Source organism: Rhincodon typus, chromosome 13 (genome assembly GCF_021869965.1).
Source record: "Rhincodon typus isolate 14 chromosome 13, sRhiTyp1.1, whole genome shotgun sequence".
Taxonomy (NCBI): Eukaryota; Metazoa; Chordata; class Chondrichthyes; order Orectolobiformes; family Rhincodontidae; genus Rhincodon; species Rhincodon typus.
This window is the reverse complement of record NC_063344.1, coordinates 16,185,575-16,207,500: the sequence shown is the minus strand read 5'-3', so window position 1 is coordinate 16,207,500 and position 21,926 is coordinate 16,185,575. Positions and strand designations below refer to the sequence as shown.

The following is a 21,926-nucleotide window of genomic DNA, read 5'->3' as shown; positions in this document are numbered from 1 at the left end:
TCTTTGAAGGATACTTGTGTTATGCATATATCGGATTCAAAGCGCAACACATATGGAGACGTTCGTATTTTGTCATCGGCAGGTATGTTGTAAGGCCTGTAACCTGACTCTGCCACAGTTACCTATGAGTTTTCCCCTTCAAATATTAAGCCAATAATATTTTCAATGTTGGCTGTTCGATGCCTTCCTTCCACACCCTCAGGCAGTGCATTTCAGATCATGACAATTCTCTGGGTATTATATTTTGCATCTGGAACATTAGTCCTCTGAATGACCAATCTTCTGTCACTGAAAACTGTATGTCCCTAATATTCCGTTTGCCACATCTAGTCGGGTGAGTTGGTGGTCAAGTATCAGGTCAACTTCAATGATCGTGGAACACATCACGTATGCGCCCAGTACTAAGGATATCTTTCCCTCCCCACCCTTATCTGCCTTCCGGAGGGACCGCTCTCTCCGTGACTCCCTCGTCCGCTCCACACTCCCACTCCTTGGACGACGTGTCCAACCTGGGCCTCCTCCAGTGGAAAAACGATGCCACCCGAAGGCTGGAGGAACAGCACCTCATGTTCCGCTTGGGAACCCTGCAGCCTAATGGTCTCAAAGTGGACTTCACCAGCTTCAAAATCTCCCCACCCCCGACCTCATCCTAAGACCAGCCCATCTCGTCCCAGCCTCCCACCTATTCGTTCCTCCCACCTCACTGACCAACCCCCACCCCACTTCCTACCTACGAGCCTCATCCTCGCCTTCTTGACCTGTCCTTCTTCCCTCCCACCTACCCGCCCCTCCCTCCTCACTGACCAAACCCCATCCAAACTCCCTACCTACACTCACCTTTACCGGCTTCATCCCCGCCTCCTTGACCTTTCCGTCTTCTTTCCACCTATCTGCTCCTGTATCCACCTTCTATCATCGCCTCTCCCTCTCTCTATTTATTTCAGAACCTCCATCCCCTCCCCCATTTCCGAAGAAGGATCCAGACCCGAAACGTTAGCTTTCCTGCACCACTGTTGCTGCCTGGCTTGTTGTGTTCATCCAGCTGTACACCTTGTTATTGACGTATGCTCTCAAGTTTTATCAAACATCTGCAGCCCAGCAGAGCTAATTGGTAAACCAACACCACCAGCCTCACCAAAGCCTTTAGGTCCCGACCATTCTGGATGTCAAACTTCAGCTCAGCCAGCAATCCCTCATGACTCGGTGAATAGACTGACCTTAGTGGACACCACAGAAACTCCAAACTTCCCGATGCAGGGAGGACATTTCTTGAAAATTTGCACAGTATGTCCTGCCCGTCAAACGTGACAATTTCATTCCACTCCACTTCTCTCCACAGATGCTACCCGACGTACCGCGCTTTTCCAGCAATTTCTTTTTGTGTTTCTAATTTACAGCATCCAGAGTTCTTTCGCCTTCTGTAACAATTTCACTCTCTGTCAGGCCACATACCATTCCCGGTTCACAATCCATAATCAGCAAAATCGTAATGTCACTAGTGCTTACAAACACTACTCGCTCAACAGTACCACAGATCTTAGAAATTTAGAATGACAATTAGAATGAGATTTTTTGTCACGTGTACTCAATTACAGGGATAGAGGAGTACCGTGAAAAGTGTACAATTTCCCCATTCCAGGCGCCGTCTTGGATTAAAATGTACCTAGGTGCAAAATCTTAGGTACGAATTAGAAAAAAATCAGGAAATGTTGTTAAAAGTTCAACATTAATGTCTTTCTGAGCATTAAGTTGAACAGTAATTAAATAAAGATTTAAGGCTGCAGTCCTCCTTAAGTGCTTAGCCATGTTGGGCTCACTCTTCCGAAATGGGTTCAATCTCCTCTCCGCTGGGCTTGATTCCCCTGACGGCATCACAGATGCTGAGAAACCTCGGGCTGCCTGCTTTCGTCACCGCTGCAAATTCCGAGACACCTCGGGCGGCCTGCTCTTGCTGTCGTTGCAGATGCCTGGGGACCTCTACTGCTGCCGCGATGGGCTCGTTGACTGTGTTGGGTTCGTTTTCTGCCTCTTTCCTTCGTTGTCTCACTCCCCTCCGCGTTGGGCACGTTCTCTCATTCCTCCGCGCTAACTCAAGGACCTCCGCGATGTCTCGATTTCTCCAGAGACGGTAACTCAATTAAAGCAAGAAGAAAAAAAACGCACATTAATATCCCGTAATTTACTGAAACTAAATAGAGATTGGTTCAATTTTCTATTGCTCATTTAATGAAGAAGTCTCGCCCTTATGCACGAAGAAGTGGATCGCATCCAGGCTTGAAAAGATTACTGCTGAGTAATGTATAAATCACGCAAGTGCCAGGCACTGATCATTTGTCAAAAGAAACAATTGATTTACAAGTAATGCACAGCTTTGTTTTGACAATTTATTGCTCTTATTTTATTCACATTGATTTGCCGTCCTTCAACTTCCTGCCAAAAACACTGGAACCGGGCCACCTCAAGGTGATTGTAGTGTTTGCAGAAGAAGGGTCATCAACGTTTTCTCAGCAGTAATTCGGAATAAATCTCTTGCTTGCCAACGACTCACTCGGACCATCCGAAAATAAAATAATGCTGCAAATGCAAGTGCTATTTTAATTACCAGATACTTTGTTGAAAGAGGTGAAGTTATGCGTGATGAAATATCGATCTTTATATTATTGCGTTTAAATTACTAACATTGAGCAAAATGTCAATGATATTACACTGCCTGTTAACATCATTATGAGTGCAGAGGCAGGTTCATACATTCAAGGGAATCTGTGGAACAAATAATTTTGAATAATGCTGTTTTAATGAATAGCACATTTGCCTTTCTGAATCTTCTTATTGCACTTGTAGGAAAGCGGCGAGAAAGATGAGATGAGAGAAAAGGGACAGCCAGATAAATGCATTATAACTAGTGATTCCCTTCCAGTGTACACGTCAACCTCGAAGGTTTTGGTCAATTAAAAAACACAACATCCAGTTTGAAGATTGCTTCAGAAGACGTGGGCCAGGAATTGGTCGCTCTAAAAACTGGTTGCTTTCAGTAAAATGCATCACTCATTTCTAGATCAGGTTTCGTAAGATGTGAGATAGGAGGAGTCTCGATAATGTAAAGCTGAGATCTATGGCTAAAACTCTCCTGCGTTCAATGGATGTTCGGCTTTTCTTCTCTCAAACTGATAATGGTAATTATCAGTTCCATCCCATAAAAGTAAACAAAAGCTTTGAAGGCTTTGCGCGCTTCCCCGAATGAACTCTGACTATATCTGGTATAGTCCCACCCAAAGTAGTCATCCTGTAACCGCAAGAGTGTTGGCAACAAGAGATAGCAACGCAAGCTTGCATTCATGCAACATTGTTTGCATTAATGACACAGAATTTACAGCACAGGCACAAACTGCTCCTTGTCTCCACGAAAACCTAATCTAACACGCTATATCCGCAATCAGCACCATAAACATTAATTAATTCTCTTTCGGGAGTTTCCGTACCTTTCCAGCCATCCTAAATCCGTCTAGGTTATTACATTCATGGGCATTTTTTTTTTTTACTTTACATGTAAACATTCTTCGGTTAAGTTAACAAGATTTAAGACTGAAAAGCATTTACTTCCTCTACATTTATTCCAGCAAAAGTCTTCACAATCTCAAGATCCTCTGTCGGTTCACCGCTGTGGAAGAAAACAAACTTGACGATTGGTTACAACAAACAAAAACGGAAATTGCTGCAGAAATCCAGTAGGTCCGGCAGCAGCCGATAAGACAAAAGAAAGACATTTTGAGTCCTGAGACCCATCGTCTTGGCTCAGAACTTGCCAGGTACATATAAATAACGCGAATAGAAAATCCAAATTCGATGAAGAATTAAAAGCAAGAAGAATTCAAAACCTAAGGTGTAACTTCATCCGATGTAACACAGTGTGGAGCTGTAGCAGCACAGCAAGCCAGACAGCATCAGAGGAGCGGGAATGTTGACGTTTCGTGTCGGGATCCTGCTTCAGCATTGGCAGTTCTTACTGTCTCTGTATAAATTCATCCGGCTGTTTTGCAACAAATAAAGTAATTAGAAATGGAAAATGGAAGCTGCATTCCCAAATGCTGAATCGCAGTTATCGTTATTCTAGTACTAATCCGATTTAGTCAACAGTTCATTCCATACACATACCACCTTCTGCGTAAAAACAATTACCCCTCAGGTTCTTTTCCAATCTTTCCCCTCTCACCTTAAACCTATGCCCTCATGTTTTCCACTTCAAAACACGATCGGAAAAAGACCTTGGCTATTCACCCTATCTATGCTTTTCATCATTTTATCACCGTCTCTCAGGTTACCCCTCAGCCTCCGCCTCTCCAAGGAAGGGAGCTGAACCCATGCAGCCCCTTCCTTTCGGTCAAACACTCCAGTCCCGGCAACATCCTTATAAATCTTTGTTCCACGATCTCAAGTTTAACAATTTCCTTTCTATTGAAGGGAGACTAGAATTTCACGCAGTATTCTAAATGTGGCCTCATCAATGTCATGTCCAGGTTTAACATGACGTCCCAACTCCTATGATCCTTGTATTCACCAATGCAGGCAAGTATGCCAAACGCCTTCTTCAACACACAGTATATCTGCGATACAACGTTTAAGGAATTATGCACTTGCACCCTTACGTCTCTCTACAGCAACACTCCTCAGGGCGCTAACATAAACTGTATAAGTCCTGCTGTTGTTTCCCTTAATAAAATGCAACACATTGCATTTATCTGAATTGAACACGTTCAGACACTCCTCGGCCCATTGGACCATCTGATCAAGATCCAGATGTACTTTGACATAATTGACTTTAATGTCTGCTGCCCCACCTATTTTGGTGTCATCTGCAAACATATTAACCTTGTCTCCCGTATTCACAACAGATAATTTGTATCAGTGATGCAAAGCAGCGGATCCAGCACGGATCCTTGTTCTATACAGCTGGTCACAGGCCTCGAGTCCAAAACCCAACCCTCTATCATCACTCTCCGTCTCATACCTTCAAGTCTGAAATGGCATGAGATGCTTTTGCACATTCGCCCATTCTCATCTACTTGTAGACAAATTATATGGGTTGTACTCAGGACAGCTCACCGATTTTCTCATGCTTAGCTCTTAATTTCTCTTATTGAGTGTTTTTTTTAAATCTCTGGCCTGTTATCCATTATGTCCTTGTTCACCAGCTCCGTTCATATGTCTTTGTGTCTCGGCTCTGTCTCTACCAGTTCACTCGCCTCTCCCCAACTTTGACATTGGCCTCTGCTTCGTCATAAATACCAGGTTTTCATACCTACTAAAAGTTCTGATGAAGAGTCATCGGACTCAAAACGTTAACTCTGGTTTCTTCCCATTGATGCTGCCAGACGTACTGAGATTTTTGTTTCACTTTCTGCTTTTGTTTCAGATCCCCAGTATCTGCAGTTCTTTGTTTTATTGCAGAATAATGGATTTGAATCTATGCGGAGAGTGTGCTTCTGCGAATCATGAATGAGCAGGCTGAGAAGAAAATTACCCCAGCCAAGTAGCAAAAGTCAAACCAATAGGAACGGAATGGAAGGCCAACTTAACAGAGGTGCAGCCTGTGCATGGAATTCAGTTCCACACCAACATAAGACGTCTGTACAAATGCATTTTGTCTTAGGCTGCAAAATAGTCTTCAAATAGGCTACGAATAACAAGAAGCATAGAACAAAAGCACTTTTGAAAAATTTATTGCAACAAAAACACAAATGCATCATAAGTAAATATAAATTGTTTAATCAACGAGAAAAAATAACATTGGACTAACTATCTTCAGAAATAAGCTCATCAACATCTTAAAAATCAAAGTAATCAGTAATTATTCCTCAGTAATATCAATTATTAATCGCTAAATACTTTTATTAAATTGTCTCTTCGTTATTGTTTTTAATGGAGCAAAATACGGGATACCCAGAGGTTCTTCATGGCAACCAACAAGGAATGTGACAGTGGTATAATGGGAAAAAAACATAAATTTGTGAAGAAATTCAGCCGGCCTGGCAGCATCTTTCGGAACAAAGTACAGTTAAAGTTTTGAGTCTAATGACTCTTCTTCTAAACTGTTAATAACAATGAAAATGTGGTGTTTGTGCTGAAAGCAATGTGGTGTAGAGGGCGACTGGGAGGGGAGGGGATTGATGAACAGTGCAGATGGAGCCCAGGGTGAAAGAGATATGAAGGGGATGTTGCAGTGACCCCTGACTAAAGTTAAACTAAAATGGCTGTCCATGGCTTTTTGCTGAGATAAAGTGGCAGTGAATTAATTTCCAGGTGCACATTATCGATTTTCACAGTCAGACTTACGGTCTGCATCCAGAGGAACAGGCAAAGATAATGAAAGGTATCGTGAGTGTCAGAATAAGTTTTTTGTAAAAAGGAACATAAAGGAATTTAAACAGATTTCTGTGACAGGCAGCTCTAAACACATAATAATTTTATTAAGTGCCATCTTTGAAAGCCTTAGTAATTTGTTGTAACAAATTTGGTATTTGGGAAAATGTAGAAGGAGAAACCTGATCGTACAGCACTCTAAACGTTTTAGGCAATCGTAAATTAGAAATGGAAACAACAAACTATTATGAAGGGGTTAGCTAGATTCCTTGAGTAAATACCTGTAGTCAGAAAAAAGACACATACTTTATTAGCAAGGAAGATAAAGCAATAAATGGTGCAAACAGAACTTTTAAAAGAGCAGCATTGTATAATAGAGGGCAGGAAGAGGTTATAAAACGACAGTCATTAGGACTGCTGAGACATAAACAGTTCAGGTTAAAGTACAGATGTAGACTGGTTGAACAAATCCTTACATTCAAATATCAAGGCAAGAGTGACAGAAACAGAATATAATACACAGGGCAGAGATGAGGTTATGTCTCATATCATTTGAAGAATATAGATAAGTTTCTTTTAATGAGTTGGTAAAGCTATAAATTGATTGAATTTCGCATTCATCGTTGGAATTCGAACACATGTCTTGTTAAGTAAAGAAAATTAGTAACTGGAAGCACTTGGAGTAGAGATAGTAAAGGTTTATCCAAGAATTAAATTTTGTTTTTAACCCCACTTGCAGCATATGGGTGGCGGGGTTATTACTTCAGCTGCAAGACAGAGAGACCGTTCGTCTAACCTCGCAGGACCGTGTGAGATAGGAGATGTCCCCCTTTGCTTTGATTGATTTGATTTGATTTATTCTCACATTACCTAAATACGGTGAAAAAACTTTGTTTACGAGCAGTACAGGCAGATCATAGTAAACAAGGACACACAGATCATCGGTGAAAAAAGAATAGAAAAAGAAACTCGGACAGGGGCACACAGGTTACACTGCAAAGGGCATGCGCTCGTTAAAATCACCATTAACAACATTATTTGAAGAAGTCCATTTATCAGTCTAATAATGGCAGGGATGAAGCTGTTCTTGAATCTGCTGGTGTGTGTGTGTCTGTGTGTGTGTTCAAGCTTCTGTATCTTCGGCCTGACGGAAAATGTTGTCAGAGAGCATTAACGGAGTGGGATGGGTTTTTCGTGATGTTGGCAGCATTTCCGCAGCATGAGCCATGCAAACGGTGTTCATGGCTTCCGTGCTGTTTTGGGCTGTGCACACAACCTTCTGTAGTTTCTTACGCAACTGGACAGAGCAGTTGCTATACGAGGACGTTAAAAACCCGCACATCGCTGGGAGGCGATGACCTATTGATATTATCGATGGACTGTTAATCCAGAGACCCAGATAATGCTCTGGGGACCTGGATTCAAATCACGCCATGGCAGATGGTAAAATTTGAATTCAATAAATATCTGGAATTGAGAATCTCTTGATGACCGTTATTTCATTGTCAATTGTTGGAAAAATCCATCTGGTTCGCTAATGTCCTTTAGGGAGGGAAACTACCATCCTTAACTGGTCTGGTCTACACGTGACTACAGACCCGCAGCAATGTGATTGACTCTTAACTGCCTTCTGGGCAATTGGTGGTGGGCAATACATGCTGCCTAGATAGTGACTCCCTTATCCTGTGAATGAATAAAGGAAAATAAAGTATGGTTTCTATGGTGTTTCTGTTAACATATTTTTGAATCTTCTGACCTAAGGTTAGTACGGCATAAAAACTGCACGACAGAGTTTGGAAGAATCTTTAGTAATAAGCAAGTATTCAGGTTATCTGCAATTAATGTGGGGCAGCTGGCAAAAAAAAGGAGTATAAAACTGCCAATTTTAAAATGTGCTTTAACAGTATGCATTGCGAGATAAACGATAGATGTACGTGGTGAACATCATGAGATCATAAGGGTTCATCGGGCTGTCCATACAGTTGTCCAAAATTGATCGTGTGTTTACAGGACTGGAAAAATAGATTGGGGGAATGCGGTTAACAATGATATCAAAGTTTAATGTAATTACTGTAAGACAAAATGTATAAACCGGCTGTACTTTATTGGGATGAGACTGAGAGGTCCAGAGAGGGACCTTTCCCATTCTACATTGGGAAGGATTTACAGTTTTCGAGAAGATTTGTCGCTCGAGTTGTGGATGATGTCATCGACATGCTCGCCGAGCAGATGAGTTTGATAATTGTTCGCAGGTCAGGACCGTAGAAAAGCTGGAAAAGAGATTTTAAAAAGTGCTAAAAGTAAAAATGTATGTTAGTAGTACGATCCATACCATGTGATAATGGATCTACCAGTACTTGACAATGGGTGGCTGTGATGAAAGCATATATTCTCTTACCATCCTTCGAGCTTGCACCGAGGTTCACTGGAACATTGCAGCAGACCTGCAATTGAAATATTGGCATGGGAACAAGTGTTGTGTGAAGTGGCAGGCAATTGAAATCTCAGGGTCATTTTTATGGATTGCACAAAAGTGTTCTGAGATTGGTCGCTTAGTCTTTGTCCTCCCCAGGGTCGTGGAGACCATATTATGAACATCAAATAAAATAGGCTACATGGAATGAAGTACACATGAATCATTGCTTCACCTGGCAGGTATGTCTCGGGCCTCGGATAGTTAGGAAGGAGGAGGCAAACGGGCAAGTATTACTCTCACTACAATTCCAGGTGAAGGAGCCATGGGAATGTGAGGAGATCTTGAGAATGGAGGTGGAGATTACCAAAGTCCAGAGGGAACGGTCCCTCCATAATCCTGACAAAGGAGACTTGGGGAATATGTGCTTTCAGCACAGTGAACCCTTCTCGCCGACCTCTAGGCCTGTTTCACCTTTTGTGGGTTACATTCCGCAAAGCTCACCTATTTCCTCACGCTTCGCCCTAGAATTCAGCTTTTCCTCTGTCCTGGCCTAAGATCCATTATCGCCATGTTTTCTGAAACTTTCATGTCTCTGTCTACCTGGGAACCGTCTCCACCTATTTGCTCACCTCTCACCCACGTCGGATTCGGCTTGAACGTGTGTTTTCTGAGCTACAAACAATTCTGTTGAAGAGTCACTGGACTCGAAACGTTAACGTTGCTTTCTTCCCACAAAAGCTGCCAGACCTGCTCAGTTCCATTTGTGTCTCAGATCTCTAAAATATGAAGTTCTTTTGATTTAATGTAGAAATAATGGTTTCCGTCGTATACGGAATTTAAGCATCTACAAATTGTAAATGAGCAGACTAAGAAGAAAATTCAGAGGACATTTCCCGCCATTTCCGTCACTTCTAGTGGGATGAAGCCACCAGACATTTTCCTAATCAAACAACAAAACGAAAACCAATATGAAAGGATACAATGACAAATTAATAAACCGGCAGCATGTGCACAGAATTCGTATGCACACCACATGACACGTAGCCGCCAATAATTTTAAACTTACGCGACGAAATTGTCTTCACAAGTAATGAGCTTTACACAAAAATCGTATTAAATTGCTTTACTATTTATTATAACAAAAACACAAATATATCGAAAGGAAATGCAAATTGTTTAATCAGCAAAATTATTATTAGAACAATAATTTCCAGACTGAATATTTTATGGGCAGAAATAGAGGAAGTTTAGGATTACAGTGAAGACCCTTTGCCCATCAAGTTTTTCTTTGTGTTATTCTCCGGTTTCAGTAAGATAATATAACATTTCGGAGCAAAAATGCAGACAAGCAAACCAAACCTTGACGCCCAAATAGCAAATGCTTCGACAGCCACCGTGTACTTTCCAGGAGAGGTTATATAAGCCGGAATAAAAGTGATCCAAACAGCACAGAAGATCAGCATACTGAAAGTTATATACTTCGCGTCGTTGAAATTATCAGGAAGTTTCCGGGCAAGAAAAGCTAGCAGGAAGCACACTGTGGATAAAAGACCAATATAGCTGGACACAAAATAAAAGGCTTCTAAAGAGCCCACGTCACATTCCAAAATTATGATTTCTCTATAATAGGTCATATTTTTAACTGGATAGGGAGGTGATACAATGAGCCAGATTGTGCAAATTAAAACTTGAAGGAATGTGAGGCCGAACACTCCTAATCTTTGCTACATCGGGCCAAACCAATTCATCAAATTGTTGTTGGGGAGAGTTGCTTTAAAAGCGATCACGACAAGAACGGTTTTTCCCAAAATACAGGAAATACAGAGAACAAATACAATTCCAAACGCAGTCCGCCGCAACATGCAGGACCATCCGGTCGGTTTTCCAATGAAGGTAAGTGAGCACAGGAAGCAAAGTGTTAGAGCAAAGAGAAGGAGGAAGCTTAGCTCCGAATTGTTCGCTCGAACGATAGGCGTTTCCCGAAACTGGAACAATACAGCAGCGGTACCCAGTGCAAGGCACACTCCCACTACAGCAAGTGCCACCAATACATAGCCAAGAACCTCCTGGAAGGAAAGAGATTCAATCTTTTTGGGAAGACAACGATCTTTTTGCTCATTCGACCAGTATTCCAAAGGACACCTCGCGCAATTGGTGGAATCTGAAAGAAATAAATAATCTTTTTGATATGCAAAAGGTTATTGTCCACGAGATAACGGAGTCTTTGGTCTGATGTTTGTGCATACCTGTCGTGTTGCTTATCTCACCATCTGCGCACTCTGCGCAGTCGAAACAACATATTGGCTGACCTTTCCTGCTGACCTTTCTTGTTCCGGGTGGACAAGGCTCCGAGCAAAGAGCACGTGGAATCTAAAACAAAATTAAGGATATTTGTGTTATTTATATATTGAATTCATAGCGGAACTCACATGGAGATGTTATTATTTTGGCATTGAGAGAGGTGTATTATAAGTCCCAGTAGCCGAATCTTCCTCTGTAATCTGTAAGCTTTTTTCTCTTCAAATAATAAACCAACAGTCTTTTGAATGTTGACTGTTCAATGCCTTGCTTCTATCCTCTCAGGCAGTGGATTGTAGATTATGATAATTCTATGGGTATTATATTTTGCAACTGAGCCTTATCGTATTAAAGGCCAACCTTCTGCCACTGGAAATTGTGCGTCCCTAATTTTGTTTTGCCACATCCAGTCGTGTCTGGTGGTGATCAAGTATCAGATGAAACGAGGTGGAAGATCCATGAACCTAATTGATTTCGCTGACAGTAGAACACATCATGAATGCGCTCAAGTGTTTTCAAACCTCTTTAGATCAATAGACTTAACCAGTAAACTAACACCACCACCGCGTCCTCAGACTCTCGATCTCGACTATCACAGATGTCAGACTTCATCAACTCAGCTATCCATGTCACACGATATCGAGAATGGCTGAGCACAGTGGATATAAGAAAAAGTCCAAACTGTCCGGTGCAGGCACGACATTTTTTTGGAATATTAGTTAAGTATGTCCTGTCCGTCAAATTTGACAATTTTAATTCCCATGCTGTGAAATGTCATCCCACTCACGCTTGATAGTCAGAAAAGTCATAGACTCAACAAGGTTAGAGTTCTGAGGAAGGGTCACTCGACCCAAAATGTGAACTCTGATTTCTCTCCACAGATGCTGCCAGACCTGCTGAGTTTTTCCAGCAATTTCCATTTTTTGTCTCTGAGTTAAAGCATCCGTAGTCCTTTCGGTTTTTATTTCGTATTTTCAACAGTGTGGTCAAACACCACTCGCTCAATCACACCACGTAATTTAGAATTTTAGAATTAAAACTAGACTATATTGTCATGTATACTCAAGTACAGGAGTAAAGCGAAAAGTGTACAACGTCGGCATTCGAGGCGCCATCTTTGGTTCAAAACTACCTAGGTACAAATTCTGAGATACAAAGTAGAAAAATAAGGAAGTATAGTTAAAAGTTCAACATTAAAATTATTTTAGTTTAAAAGTAGAAAAATAAAGAGAAAAGTTAAAAGTTCAACATTGCGCTCCTTCCGTACTAAACCATGCTGTGCTCGCTCTCCAGTTCGATCTCTCCAGTGCTGGACTCGATCTCGTCCGCGTTGGGCTTAATCTCCCCACGCTCAGCTCCACCGCAGATATCGGGTTGCCTGCTCTCGCCTCGGCTGCGGATGCCGACAGACATCGAGCTGTATTCTCTCACCAGCGCAGATGTACCGAGACCGGTATAACCGCCGCGCTCGGTTCGATCTCACCCGCGCTGGGCTCGTTCTCCCCCGCGTTGGACTCGCTGTCTCTTCTTCTCCCGCGCTCTCTCACTGTCTTCCGCGCTGGCACGATCTTTCCGCAGAAGGTAAGTAGATTCAAGTAATAAAATACAGTCTAAATGAAGCCAAAAATGTAAAACGGACGAACTGCCACTCCGCCGCCATCTTGGAGATCAAAACTGAAACTGATGTACTGCAACTGAATAGTGTTTGGTTCAATTTGCTGCTGCTTGGGTAACGAAGAAGTCTCTCCATTGTGCACGCAGTCCTGGATAGCACCCAGGCTTAAAAGAATTACTGGTGAATGATGCATATATCAGGCAAGTGCCAGGCACTGATCATTTGCCAAAAGAAAGCGTAGAAATAAGCGATTGATTCCAAGTAATGCGCAGCTTTGTTTGGACATTTGATTGCTCTTATTTCATTCACATTGAATCGCTGTCTTTCAGCTTGCGGCCAACAATTCTGGAAATGGACTACCAGCAGGTGATTGTGGTGTTTTCAAAAGAACGTTCGCAAACGTTTTTTTTTCCAACAGTAATTAGGAATACATGCCTTTTTTGTCAACGACTCAAACGAATCATTTAAAACATAACTATGCTACAAAGATACCTGCTGTATTAATTAACAGATAGCTTGTTGAAAATAATGAAGTTATGTGCAATGCAATATGCATCTTTTCACGATTGCTTTTAAATGAGTAACATTGGACAAAATATCATCAATGTTGCTGGGGCTGTTAAAATCTTTATTTTATATTTTTACTTTATTTGTTCACGGTGTGAGGGCGTCGCTGGCTAGGCAGCATTTATTGCCCATCCCTAATTGCCCAGAGGGCAGTTAAGTGTCAACCACGTTGCAGTGGGCCTGGAGCCACATGTAGACTAGACCCGGTAAAGATGGCAGTTTCGTTCCCGAAAGGACATTAGAGAACCAGATGGATTTTTCCGATAATCGACAATGGATTCATAGTCATCTTTAGATTGTTAATTCCAGATATTTATTGAATTCAAATCCCACCATTTTCTACGGCGGGATTCGAACCCAGGTCCCCAAAACATTATCTGGTGTCTGGATTACAGTCCAGCGATAATCCCACGAGACCATCGCCTCCCCTAAAATGAGTGTATGACGAGATATATGGAACATAATTTTAATCAACACTGTATTAATATATTGCGCATTTGACATTATGAATGTTCTTAAAATGCTTTTTTGGAAACCGACGAGAAATATGAGAAAGAAGTGACCCCGAGATAAATGCATTACCACCAGTGATTCCCCTCCAGTGTACACATCAATCTCGAAGCTGTGGTCAATGAAAAACAACGTCTAGTTGAAAGTTTGCGTCGAAAGCAGGAAGTGAGGAATTCGTAGCAGTGAACACATTGCATTAATTAAAACATAATGCTAATTTGTCGAACAGGTTTCAGAAAAATGAGGTAGGAGAAGTCCCGAAAATATGAGGTTGAGACCTATCGATAAAACTCCCTTATACATTAGAAGCAGGTCCGTTTTTTTCTCTCAAACTGACAAGGGTAATTGTCATTTCTTAGCTTCAAATGCTTTGCACGGTTCCCTGAACAAATTCTGACTACAGCTGGTGTAATCCCACCAAAAGCTGTCATCTTCTATCTGCATACGAGTGTTGCCAACAAGACGTAACAACGCAAACTTGCATTCATGTGACAATATTTGCAGGATAGCTAGGGAGAAGATAGGACAACTCAGGGATAAGGGAGAGAGCTTGGGCCTGGAGGTAGAGAATGTAAGTGAGATCCTAAATGAGTACTTTGCATCGGTATTCACCCAGGAAAAGGATACTGAGGATGGGGAGATTTGTGTGGAGAATGCTAATATGCTGGGGCATTTTAAGATCAAGAAAGAAATGGTGTTGAATATCTTGATGAGCGCCAAGGTGAATAAGTCCCCGGGGCCCAATGGTATCTACCCCAGGTTGCTGACAGAGCCAAGAGAGGAGTTTGCTCGGGCCTCGACCAATATCTTTGTATTCTTGCTAGCCACTGGAGAGTTTCCAGAGGACTGGCAATTAGCTAATGTTATTCTTCTGTTCAAGAAAGGAAATGAGGATAATCCAGGAAACTGTAGACCTGTGAATCTCACATCGGTGGTTGGAAGGGTTTGGAGAGGATTCTTCGGGGTAGGATTTATGCAAAATTGGAAAACATGGCCTAATTAGGGACGGTCAGCATGGCTTTGTGCAGAACAGTTCATGTCTTACTAACCTGACTATATATTTCGAGGAATTGACAAAGGTGATCAATGAGGATAGAGCTTTGGAAATTACCTACATGGATTTTAGTGAAGCTTTCAACAGGTCCCTCATGATAGGCTCATCCAGAAGATTAAGATGCATAGGTTCCACGATGGCTTGGCCACATGAATTCAGAATTGGCTTGCCCGCAGAAGACGGAGGGTAGTGGTGGGAGGGTGTCTTTCAAGCTGGAAATCCCTGACTAGTGGTGTTCCACAAGGATCTGCTCTGGGACCTCTGCTATTTGTGATATATATAAATGACTTAAATAAAAACGTGGATGGGTGGGTTAGTAATTTTGCACATGAGACAAAGATTGGTGGAGTTTTCGATAGTGAGAATGTTGTCAAAGGACACAGCAGGATATAGGTCAGTTGCAGATATGGCTGGGGAAATGGCAGATGGAGTTAAATCAGGGTAAGTGTGAGATATTGCACTTTGGGAGCTGAATTGTCATGGAAAAGTGTATAGTTAATGGCAGGACTCTGAACAGCGTTGGTATGCAGAAGAATCTTGGGATTCAAATCCAAAGCTCCCTGAAAGTGGCCAAGAAAACAGATAGGGTGATAAAGAAGATGTATGGCATGCTTGCCTTTTTTGGTCAGGGAATTGAGTGCAAGAATCAGGGTGTCATGTTGCAGCTTTATAAGACTTTGGTTAGGTCACACTCAGAGTATTGCATTCAATTCCGATCACCGCATTACAGGAAAGATGTCGAGGCTTTGAAAAGGATGCAGAGGAGGATTACCAGCATGTGGCCTGGATTAGAGGGCACGAGTTGTAAGGAGAGGCTAAAAAAAACTCGGATTGTTCTCTCTTGACTGGCAAATGCTGAGGGAAGCTTGGTAGAGGTCAATAAAATTATGAGATGCATAGGTAGGGTTGATGGTCAGAAGCTTTTTCCCAGAATTCCCTAATACTAGAGAGCATATTTTTAAGGGGAAGAGTACAAAGGAGACGTGAGGGGCATGTTTTTTTTTACACAGAGAGTGGTAGGAGCCTGGGCCGCACCGCTGGGGTGATGGTTGAGGCAGATAAAGACATTTAAAGACATTTTAAATAACCATATGAATATAGGGAAGAGTATCGGCCAAGGGCTGGCAGTAGGGATTAGTGCCATTTGTAGTTATGTTCAGCACAACATCGTGGACCGAAGTGTTCGTTGCTATGCTGTACAGTTCAATGATCTATGTTCTATAAATGACACAGAATACGCAGCACAGCCACACACTGCTCCTTCCCTCGTATAATACTCCAACAATACTTAATCCAGCACTCTATATTCACCACCAGGAGTAAAATGTTTTTTTTTTGTTTCTCCTGGGAGTTCCGTATCTTTCCGGTGAATCCGTCCATATCATTCCATTCAAGGGCATTTTTGAGGTTGCATGTAAGTACACTCTGGGTAAATTCATAACATTTATGAGTGAAGAGTAAGTTCGTTCCTTACGTTTATTCTATCAAGACCTTTCATAATCTCAAATTCCTCTACCGGTTGACCGCACTGAAAGAAAACAAGCTTGACCATCGTCTTCAACAAACAAAATTAGAATTTGCTGGAGAAACTCATCCCGTCCGGCAGCATCTCCGAAAAGAAAACAGAGCCAAGATGTTGAATCCAGAGATCCATCTTCTTGGTTCTAGAACTTTCCAGATACACGTAAATAAGGCATACAAAACTGTAGTAATTTCAAGAAGAATTAAAAGCAGGAAGAATTCAAAAACTAACGTAAATTCTCAGTTCGGCTACTTCGCAATAAAAATAGCGTTTTGAAATGACAAATGAAAACGGCATTCCCACCTGTTGAACCGTACAGAAATACTTGCAATAAAAACGACATACAAAGTCTTCAGCTTTAAGGGTTAAAGGGGACACTGAAAATGGGACATGCCCTCGAAAATTACTTGGTGATGTGTAGAACCAGCACCCTAAGGAATGAAAATAAATAACGACCTTGCCAGTGATGCCAAGGGTTGAAGGGTTCACAAAAACAATTGCGCTTCTTTTGAAGTATAAATGTCACTTTTTTTAACCATGGTTACTCAGTGCCAATCGCAAGGAAAATACCTGCTTTCCAGTGGAGCTCCACACGATATTTCCGATATTCAGGACAAGTTCTTGTCCCTCCGGCGCTGAACCTTCGTAATATCCAATGTTTACAAATTCAAGTGAACCGTCCAAATTCACTTGTAAATTTACTAAGTCATACGTTGGGACTGGATCACCATTTTCGTCAAAATACACGATTTCTCCAGTGTGAGCACTGAAATTTACAGAGTGTAGGTAGTGCAGCAGCTAAAGCAGAACAATGCCAGGCATGTAAACCGTTCCCTGTGATTTTGACACTTAAATTAAAATTCACTTAAGCAAATGAACATCGATAATTTAGAAGAGAATGGTACTATAATTTAACATCAGGAGAGGAACAAATAACGTTTGGAGATCATCATCTTCCATTTTTGTAAATTTCTGATCATCTGTCCGACATTCAACTCTCAATTTTAGCCCGAATGACTCTGATTGAGAATACGTAGAGTCCAGTCCCACAACAGAGATTTGACTGACAGGTAGAATAGCTCAAAGAGAGTGCTGAATTTTCGGAGTGACGTTTTAAATTGAACGTTCCACTGGAACTATGGCCCGGTAATACTGTGAAAAGGTAAAGCTCGCCAATGCCTATCCGACAACAAAAATTAACATTGATGCTCTGAGCATTTAGCACATTGTTATTATTAGCACGCCCTTGGCTTCAATTTAGATTTTCTGCTTTCTACAACGCAACAATGACTAAACTTCGTAAACACTTTTCTGTGTATACGAAACTGCTGAATGGCTTGAGGCTTTGGAGGTGCTCACAATAATATATTTAGGTGTGATATCCACCTTTCTGTGTGAGTGAATTTCGAATACTTCTTACAATCAATTTTTATTTTGATACACACTTGTCCATTTGGACAGCTTCTCTCTCATTTTCTAGAGAAATATTGAATTCTACTAAATAAGATTGCTTATGAATAGGGTCACTTGAAAAAGGTGGCAAAAGGACTTCAAAGGTTGTTGGCGTCAATGGGATCTACCTGAAACAAAAGGAAATATTTTCCTACCTGCCAGGGTTCAAAGCCGGAAATCTGGGCGTATGTTTTATGCATGAAGGGGCCATTGCCTTCTTCACAGGACAGCATATCGTGAAGTGCATGAGCGACAGCATAGACCGCTTTGTACACATGGTAGGAACTTCCGTCCGTTATCGCTGGAAGGTAGGCATTTTCTAACCCATTTAAACGTTCATTTCCTGTACATGGCCGCATTTGGACTGCAGAACTTCCAGTCTTTGTCGAGTCGTCCATAGTTAAAGAGCACGAGAATACAGTTTCCCAAAACTTCTTCACAAAAACGCTGTCAGGAAAACTAGAAGGACGAATTTTAAGAAGATAATCTCTGAGGCCGTCTATTTCTGTCCTCCGGGTTGTTAGACCGATGACCCCAATTAGAACCCTTGCTCTTTCTTCAGGTGACAATACATCTTCTGTAAGCCACCCTTCGCTTCCAATCCATTGTATACCCGTTACATTTTGGCGCAATATCTCCTTAATTAAAACTCGCATATCTCCGCTTTGCAGGAATCCAATCACAACCTTTGTCGTCGCCTTTCTCATCACCTGCACTGCTTTGCTTATTTTCTTGGCGGGATCGGTTCTGTAAAACGATTCAGAATACGCAATGCAAACCCCAAATTTTTGGGCCTCTTCGATAAATGTTCTCATGCCAAAATTCCCATAATCTGTGTTGCTTCTAACTGTCCCAATCCAATTCCAGCCAAATGTTTTCACGAGTTCAGCAAGGCGTTTGGACTGATATTTGTCACTTGGTCTTGTTCTAAAGAAAGTCGGATATTCGTGCTTATCGCTGAGACAGGAGCAAGTTGAGAAGTAACTGACCTGCAGAGAAAAGAGTAAATATATCAAAATATGCATTCATTGTTTTTGGAATCATTTTCAGGATGTCTCGCTTCAAGATCATCAGTATGACCGAATTGTATTTATGAATTTCAGTAAGTGAAGTTAAATATAAACGCCTATAATTAGAAGTAATGGAACAAAATAAATCATTTACAAAGTTTAAAATAACACAAATGGCAAGCTGAAATTTGGATATGGTCAACATATGTGGTTGCATGAGAACTATCCTCCTGAAAGAACCAGTTGAATGTTCTACTGGAACGTCAAAGATTGTCTGAGTCTGAGATAACCCTTTTGTTAGTAATGGCAGTGTCGCCGTACGTAGTATCTTTGTACTCAGAACATACGGACTGTATGTGGGAGATGGTGGCACAGTGGATCTATCATTGGATAAGTAATCCAAAACACAAGGTTGTGGAGATTTGCGTTTAAATACCACGATGGCAGACAACAAAACTGGATTTCAATAAAATCCGGAAGGAACAAAGAAAGCTACCATGCTGAAATATGGTGCGGCACGGTCCTCAGTGGTTAGCACTCATGGCGGTAGAGAACCGGTGCTGATGACACCGTTAGGTGACTGTGTGAAGTTCACACGTCCTCCCCGTGTCTGCGTGGGTTTACTTCGGTTGTTCTGCTGTCCTCTTACAGTGCAAAGATGTACAGCTTAGGTGGATTGGTCATGCTACATTGGCCCATCGTGTCCAGATATGTTCAGGTTTGGTGGTAGGTATTGTAAATGCTGCGATAGGATGGAATGCTGTTCGGAGTGTCGGTGCCCACTCCATGGCTCAAATGGCATCTATCCGCATTGTCGGGACGCTAAGGTTCTAACGTCGATGTAAATATGCAGTCAAATATTTGACACGTTACCATTGGAATTCCGAACGTTCCAACTGTCCTTGCGGCTGCTATGGAGGACGTGGATATATCACAGCCAATAATGGCTGCGACATTGGAGGAACCTTTACATTCAGGGTACTCAATTAGTTCTTGCTCTCCATTCACCAAAGCCAGCGCTACTTTCGACGCTATTGCGGAGATCGAGCAGTCATCGTAGATCTCATACCCCAGGGTGATATTCGGAAGTAGAGTTTGACTCCCGTTTATTTCTTCAATAGCAAAAATCATGGTCTGCATCAGGCGAAAGCTTGAGATATCAAAACTGCGAAGTAGATGTGAGCATGCATACTTAATTCACTATCCAATTATACGGCTTTCATTCACCGAGATCACTCAACCTCGCTGGGACGCTCACATCAAGTCAAAACTGCAATAGAAACGTAAATTCCTGCAACCGACTGAGGCTGGAACTTGCGGTTTGCCAGAAAGGCCTTCTGGGGAAACCATCATCACAATCCCGACGGATCATATCAGTTAACAAAGTTGGGCGGATTATCTCCTACTTGCCGATCTATAAATCTTGTTTCATGACCTGTTCCCAACTACTGAAACGACTGTACGCGAGCGGAAGTGTCAAATCGTTCCGGCATCCCAAACTCATACCGGTTCCCACGGCTAGCGATTGGCAAAGCCGCTGCAGACCCACACCTCTCGTTACCTTGGTATTCTGCACGCATTAAGCGCGGTTTACATCCGACGCTCTGCGATCTGTTTAAATCCCGGGCTTCACTAACACCCACGTCCCCAGCATGAAAAACTTCCAGCATCCCTTTATCTATCAATCCCCAATCCACTCGCCAACCGACTTCCTCTCCTTGCCACGGCCCTTTCCACTGATTGACAAGTCTGAGAAGCTACAATTAAATTGTTGAATGAATGAATTCTTGCAGATACCTAGAGGCATACAATACATCTGGAAAACCGTAAGAACCTATGGAAACATTTCGCAAACAACTATCAGTATCTTAGGAAACATAAAAATGCTTTACACACTTTTAAAAAATACACAAAACGTTAACAGCTATAAACACTACCAACAGAGGACTGGAACACGGCGTGATCTTTACCAACATGGCTTTTTCCAATGACCTCAAAGGAAACACAGCTCCATGACCTCTGCGTCCCGCTACTGGCCCTTGCAAATTCCTTCGAATATTACTGAGCGCTCTAAGAGGAAGTTCCAAGGCCGAACCAAAGAATTAAATTGAAGGTGTAGTTTTAAATGCTTCCAACAGAGTATGCCACTGCTTTGCTCCTGACCAGAAAGCGAATATCTATAGCGTCAATGTTGATGACTTGTTGGCCTTTAGTGATGTTCTTCCACATAAAATGGGACATTCTGTCTCTATCCGCTCTTTCAAAGCGTTTCATGGCATTTAAGACCTCTTGAGGTCACCCTCAACTTACTTTTCCACGAGAAAAATAAACCACCCGGTCAATCACTTTTCTGATATATAAACCAACACATCGTTCTGCATGAACTCGGTAGACCAGAAGGGTCTATTTCCGTACTGTAAGACTCTATGATTTCCAGCCTCATTATTGTCAATCATCTCTGCAGCGTCTCGTTTGTCCAAAAACATGAACAGAACTGCACGTATCATACTTAGTGCAGTGTAACCAATGTTCAATGCAGGTTTACCAGAATCTTCCTGCGATTCAGTTTTAAATCTCTTCAAATGAAAATTATTGCTTTCGTTTGCTTTCGTAATCACATTCCAGACAAGTGACATTGCAGTATAAAAACCGAAAGAACTGCGGATGCTGTAAATCAGGAGCAAAAACAAAGTTGCTGGAAAAGCTCAGCCGGTCTGGCAGCATTTGTGAAGAAAAAAACTGATGTGGCATTGCAGTTATTGACTGGCCTGATTGTAATTCAAGATCGGCTTTCTGTCCTCTACATAGACACGCACGTGTAAAGTAATCAGTGATCTCTCTATTCTTCGTAGATAAATATGCAATTTCATACATTTTCCGTTCAATTTGATTGCATTTACTTGCCCGTTTTGCAAATTTGTTAATCTCTCCTGCAATTTGTTGCAGTCTTTACGACATTCAAAATCTGCACCCCCCCCCCCCCCCCCCCCCCCCCCCCCCCCCCCCCCCCAACCAAGGCTTCTTTCATCCCCATCTTTAGAAATTGTGCTTTGGATTCTGTCCAAATCATAACACGTTTGCTGAGTATTGTTCAGATTTCATTTGTTGGGAAACATAGAATATTG

General features: G+C 41.9%; 1 protein-coding gene across 1 annotated transcript; it reads right to left on the bottom strand.

The window, feature by feature from the left end:
- Nucleotides 1-1,813: 1,813 nt before the first annotated feature.
- LOC109935738 (extracellular calcium-sensing receptor-like) lies at nt 1,814-19,959 on the bottom strand. The gene is given in 6 exon segments (XM_020534375.2): nt 1,814-2,132; nt 10,031-10,934; nt 11,020-11,143; nt 16,910-17,137; nt 17,947-18,780; nt 19,675-19,959. Coding segments are annotated over 6 exon segments (2,676 nt in total). The 5' UTR covers nt 19,942-19,959.
- Between the last annotated feature and the right edge of the window lie 1,967 nt (nt 19,960-21,926).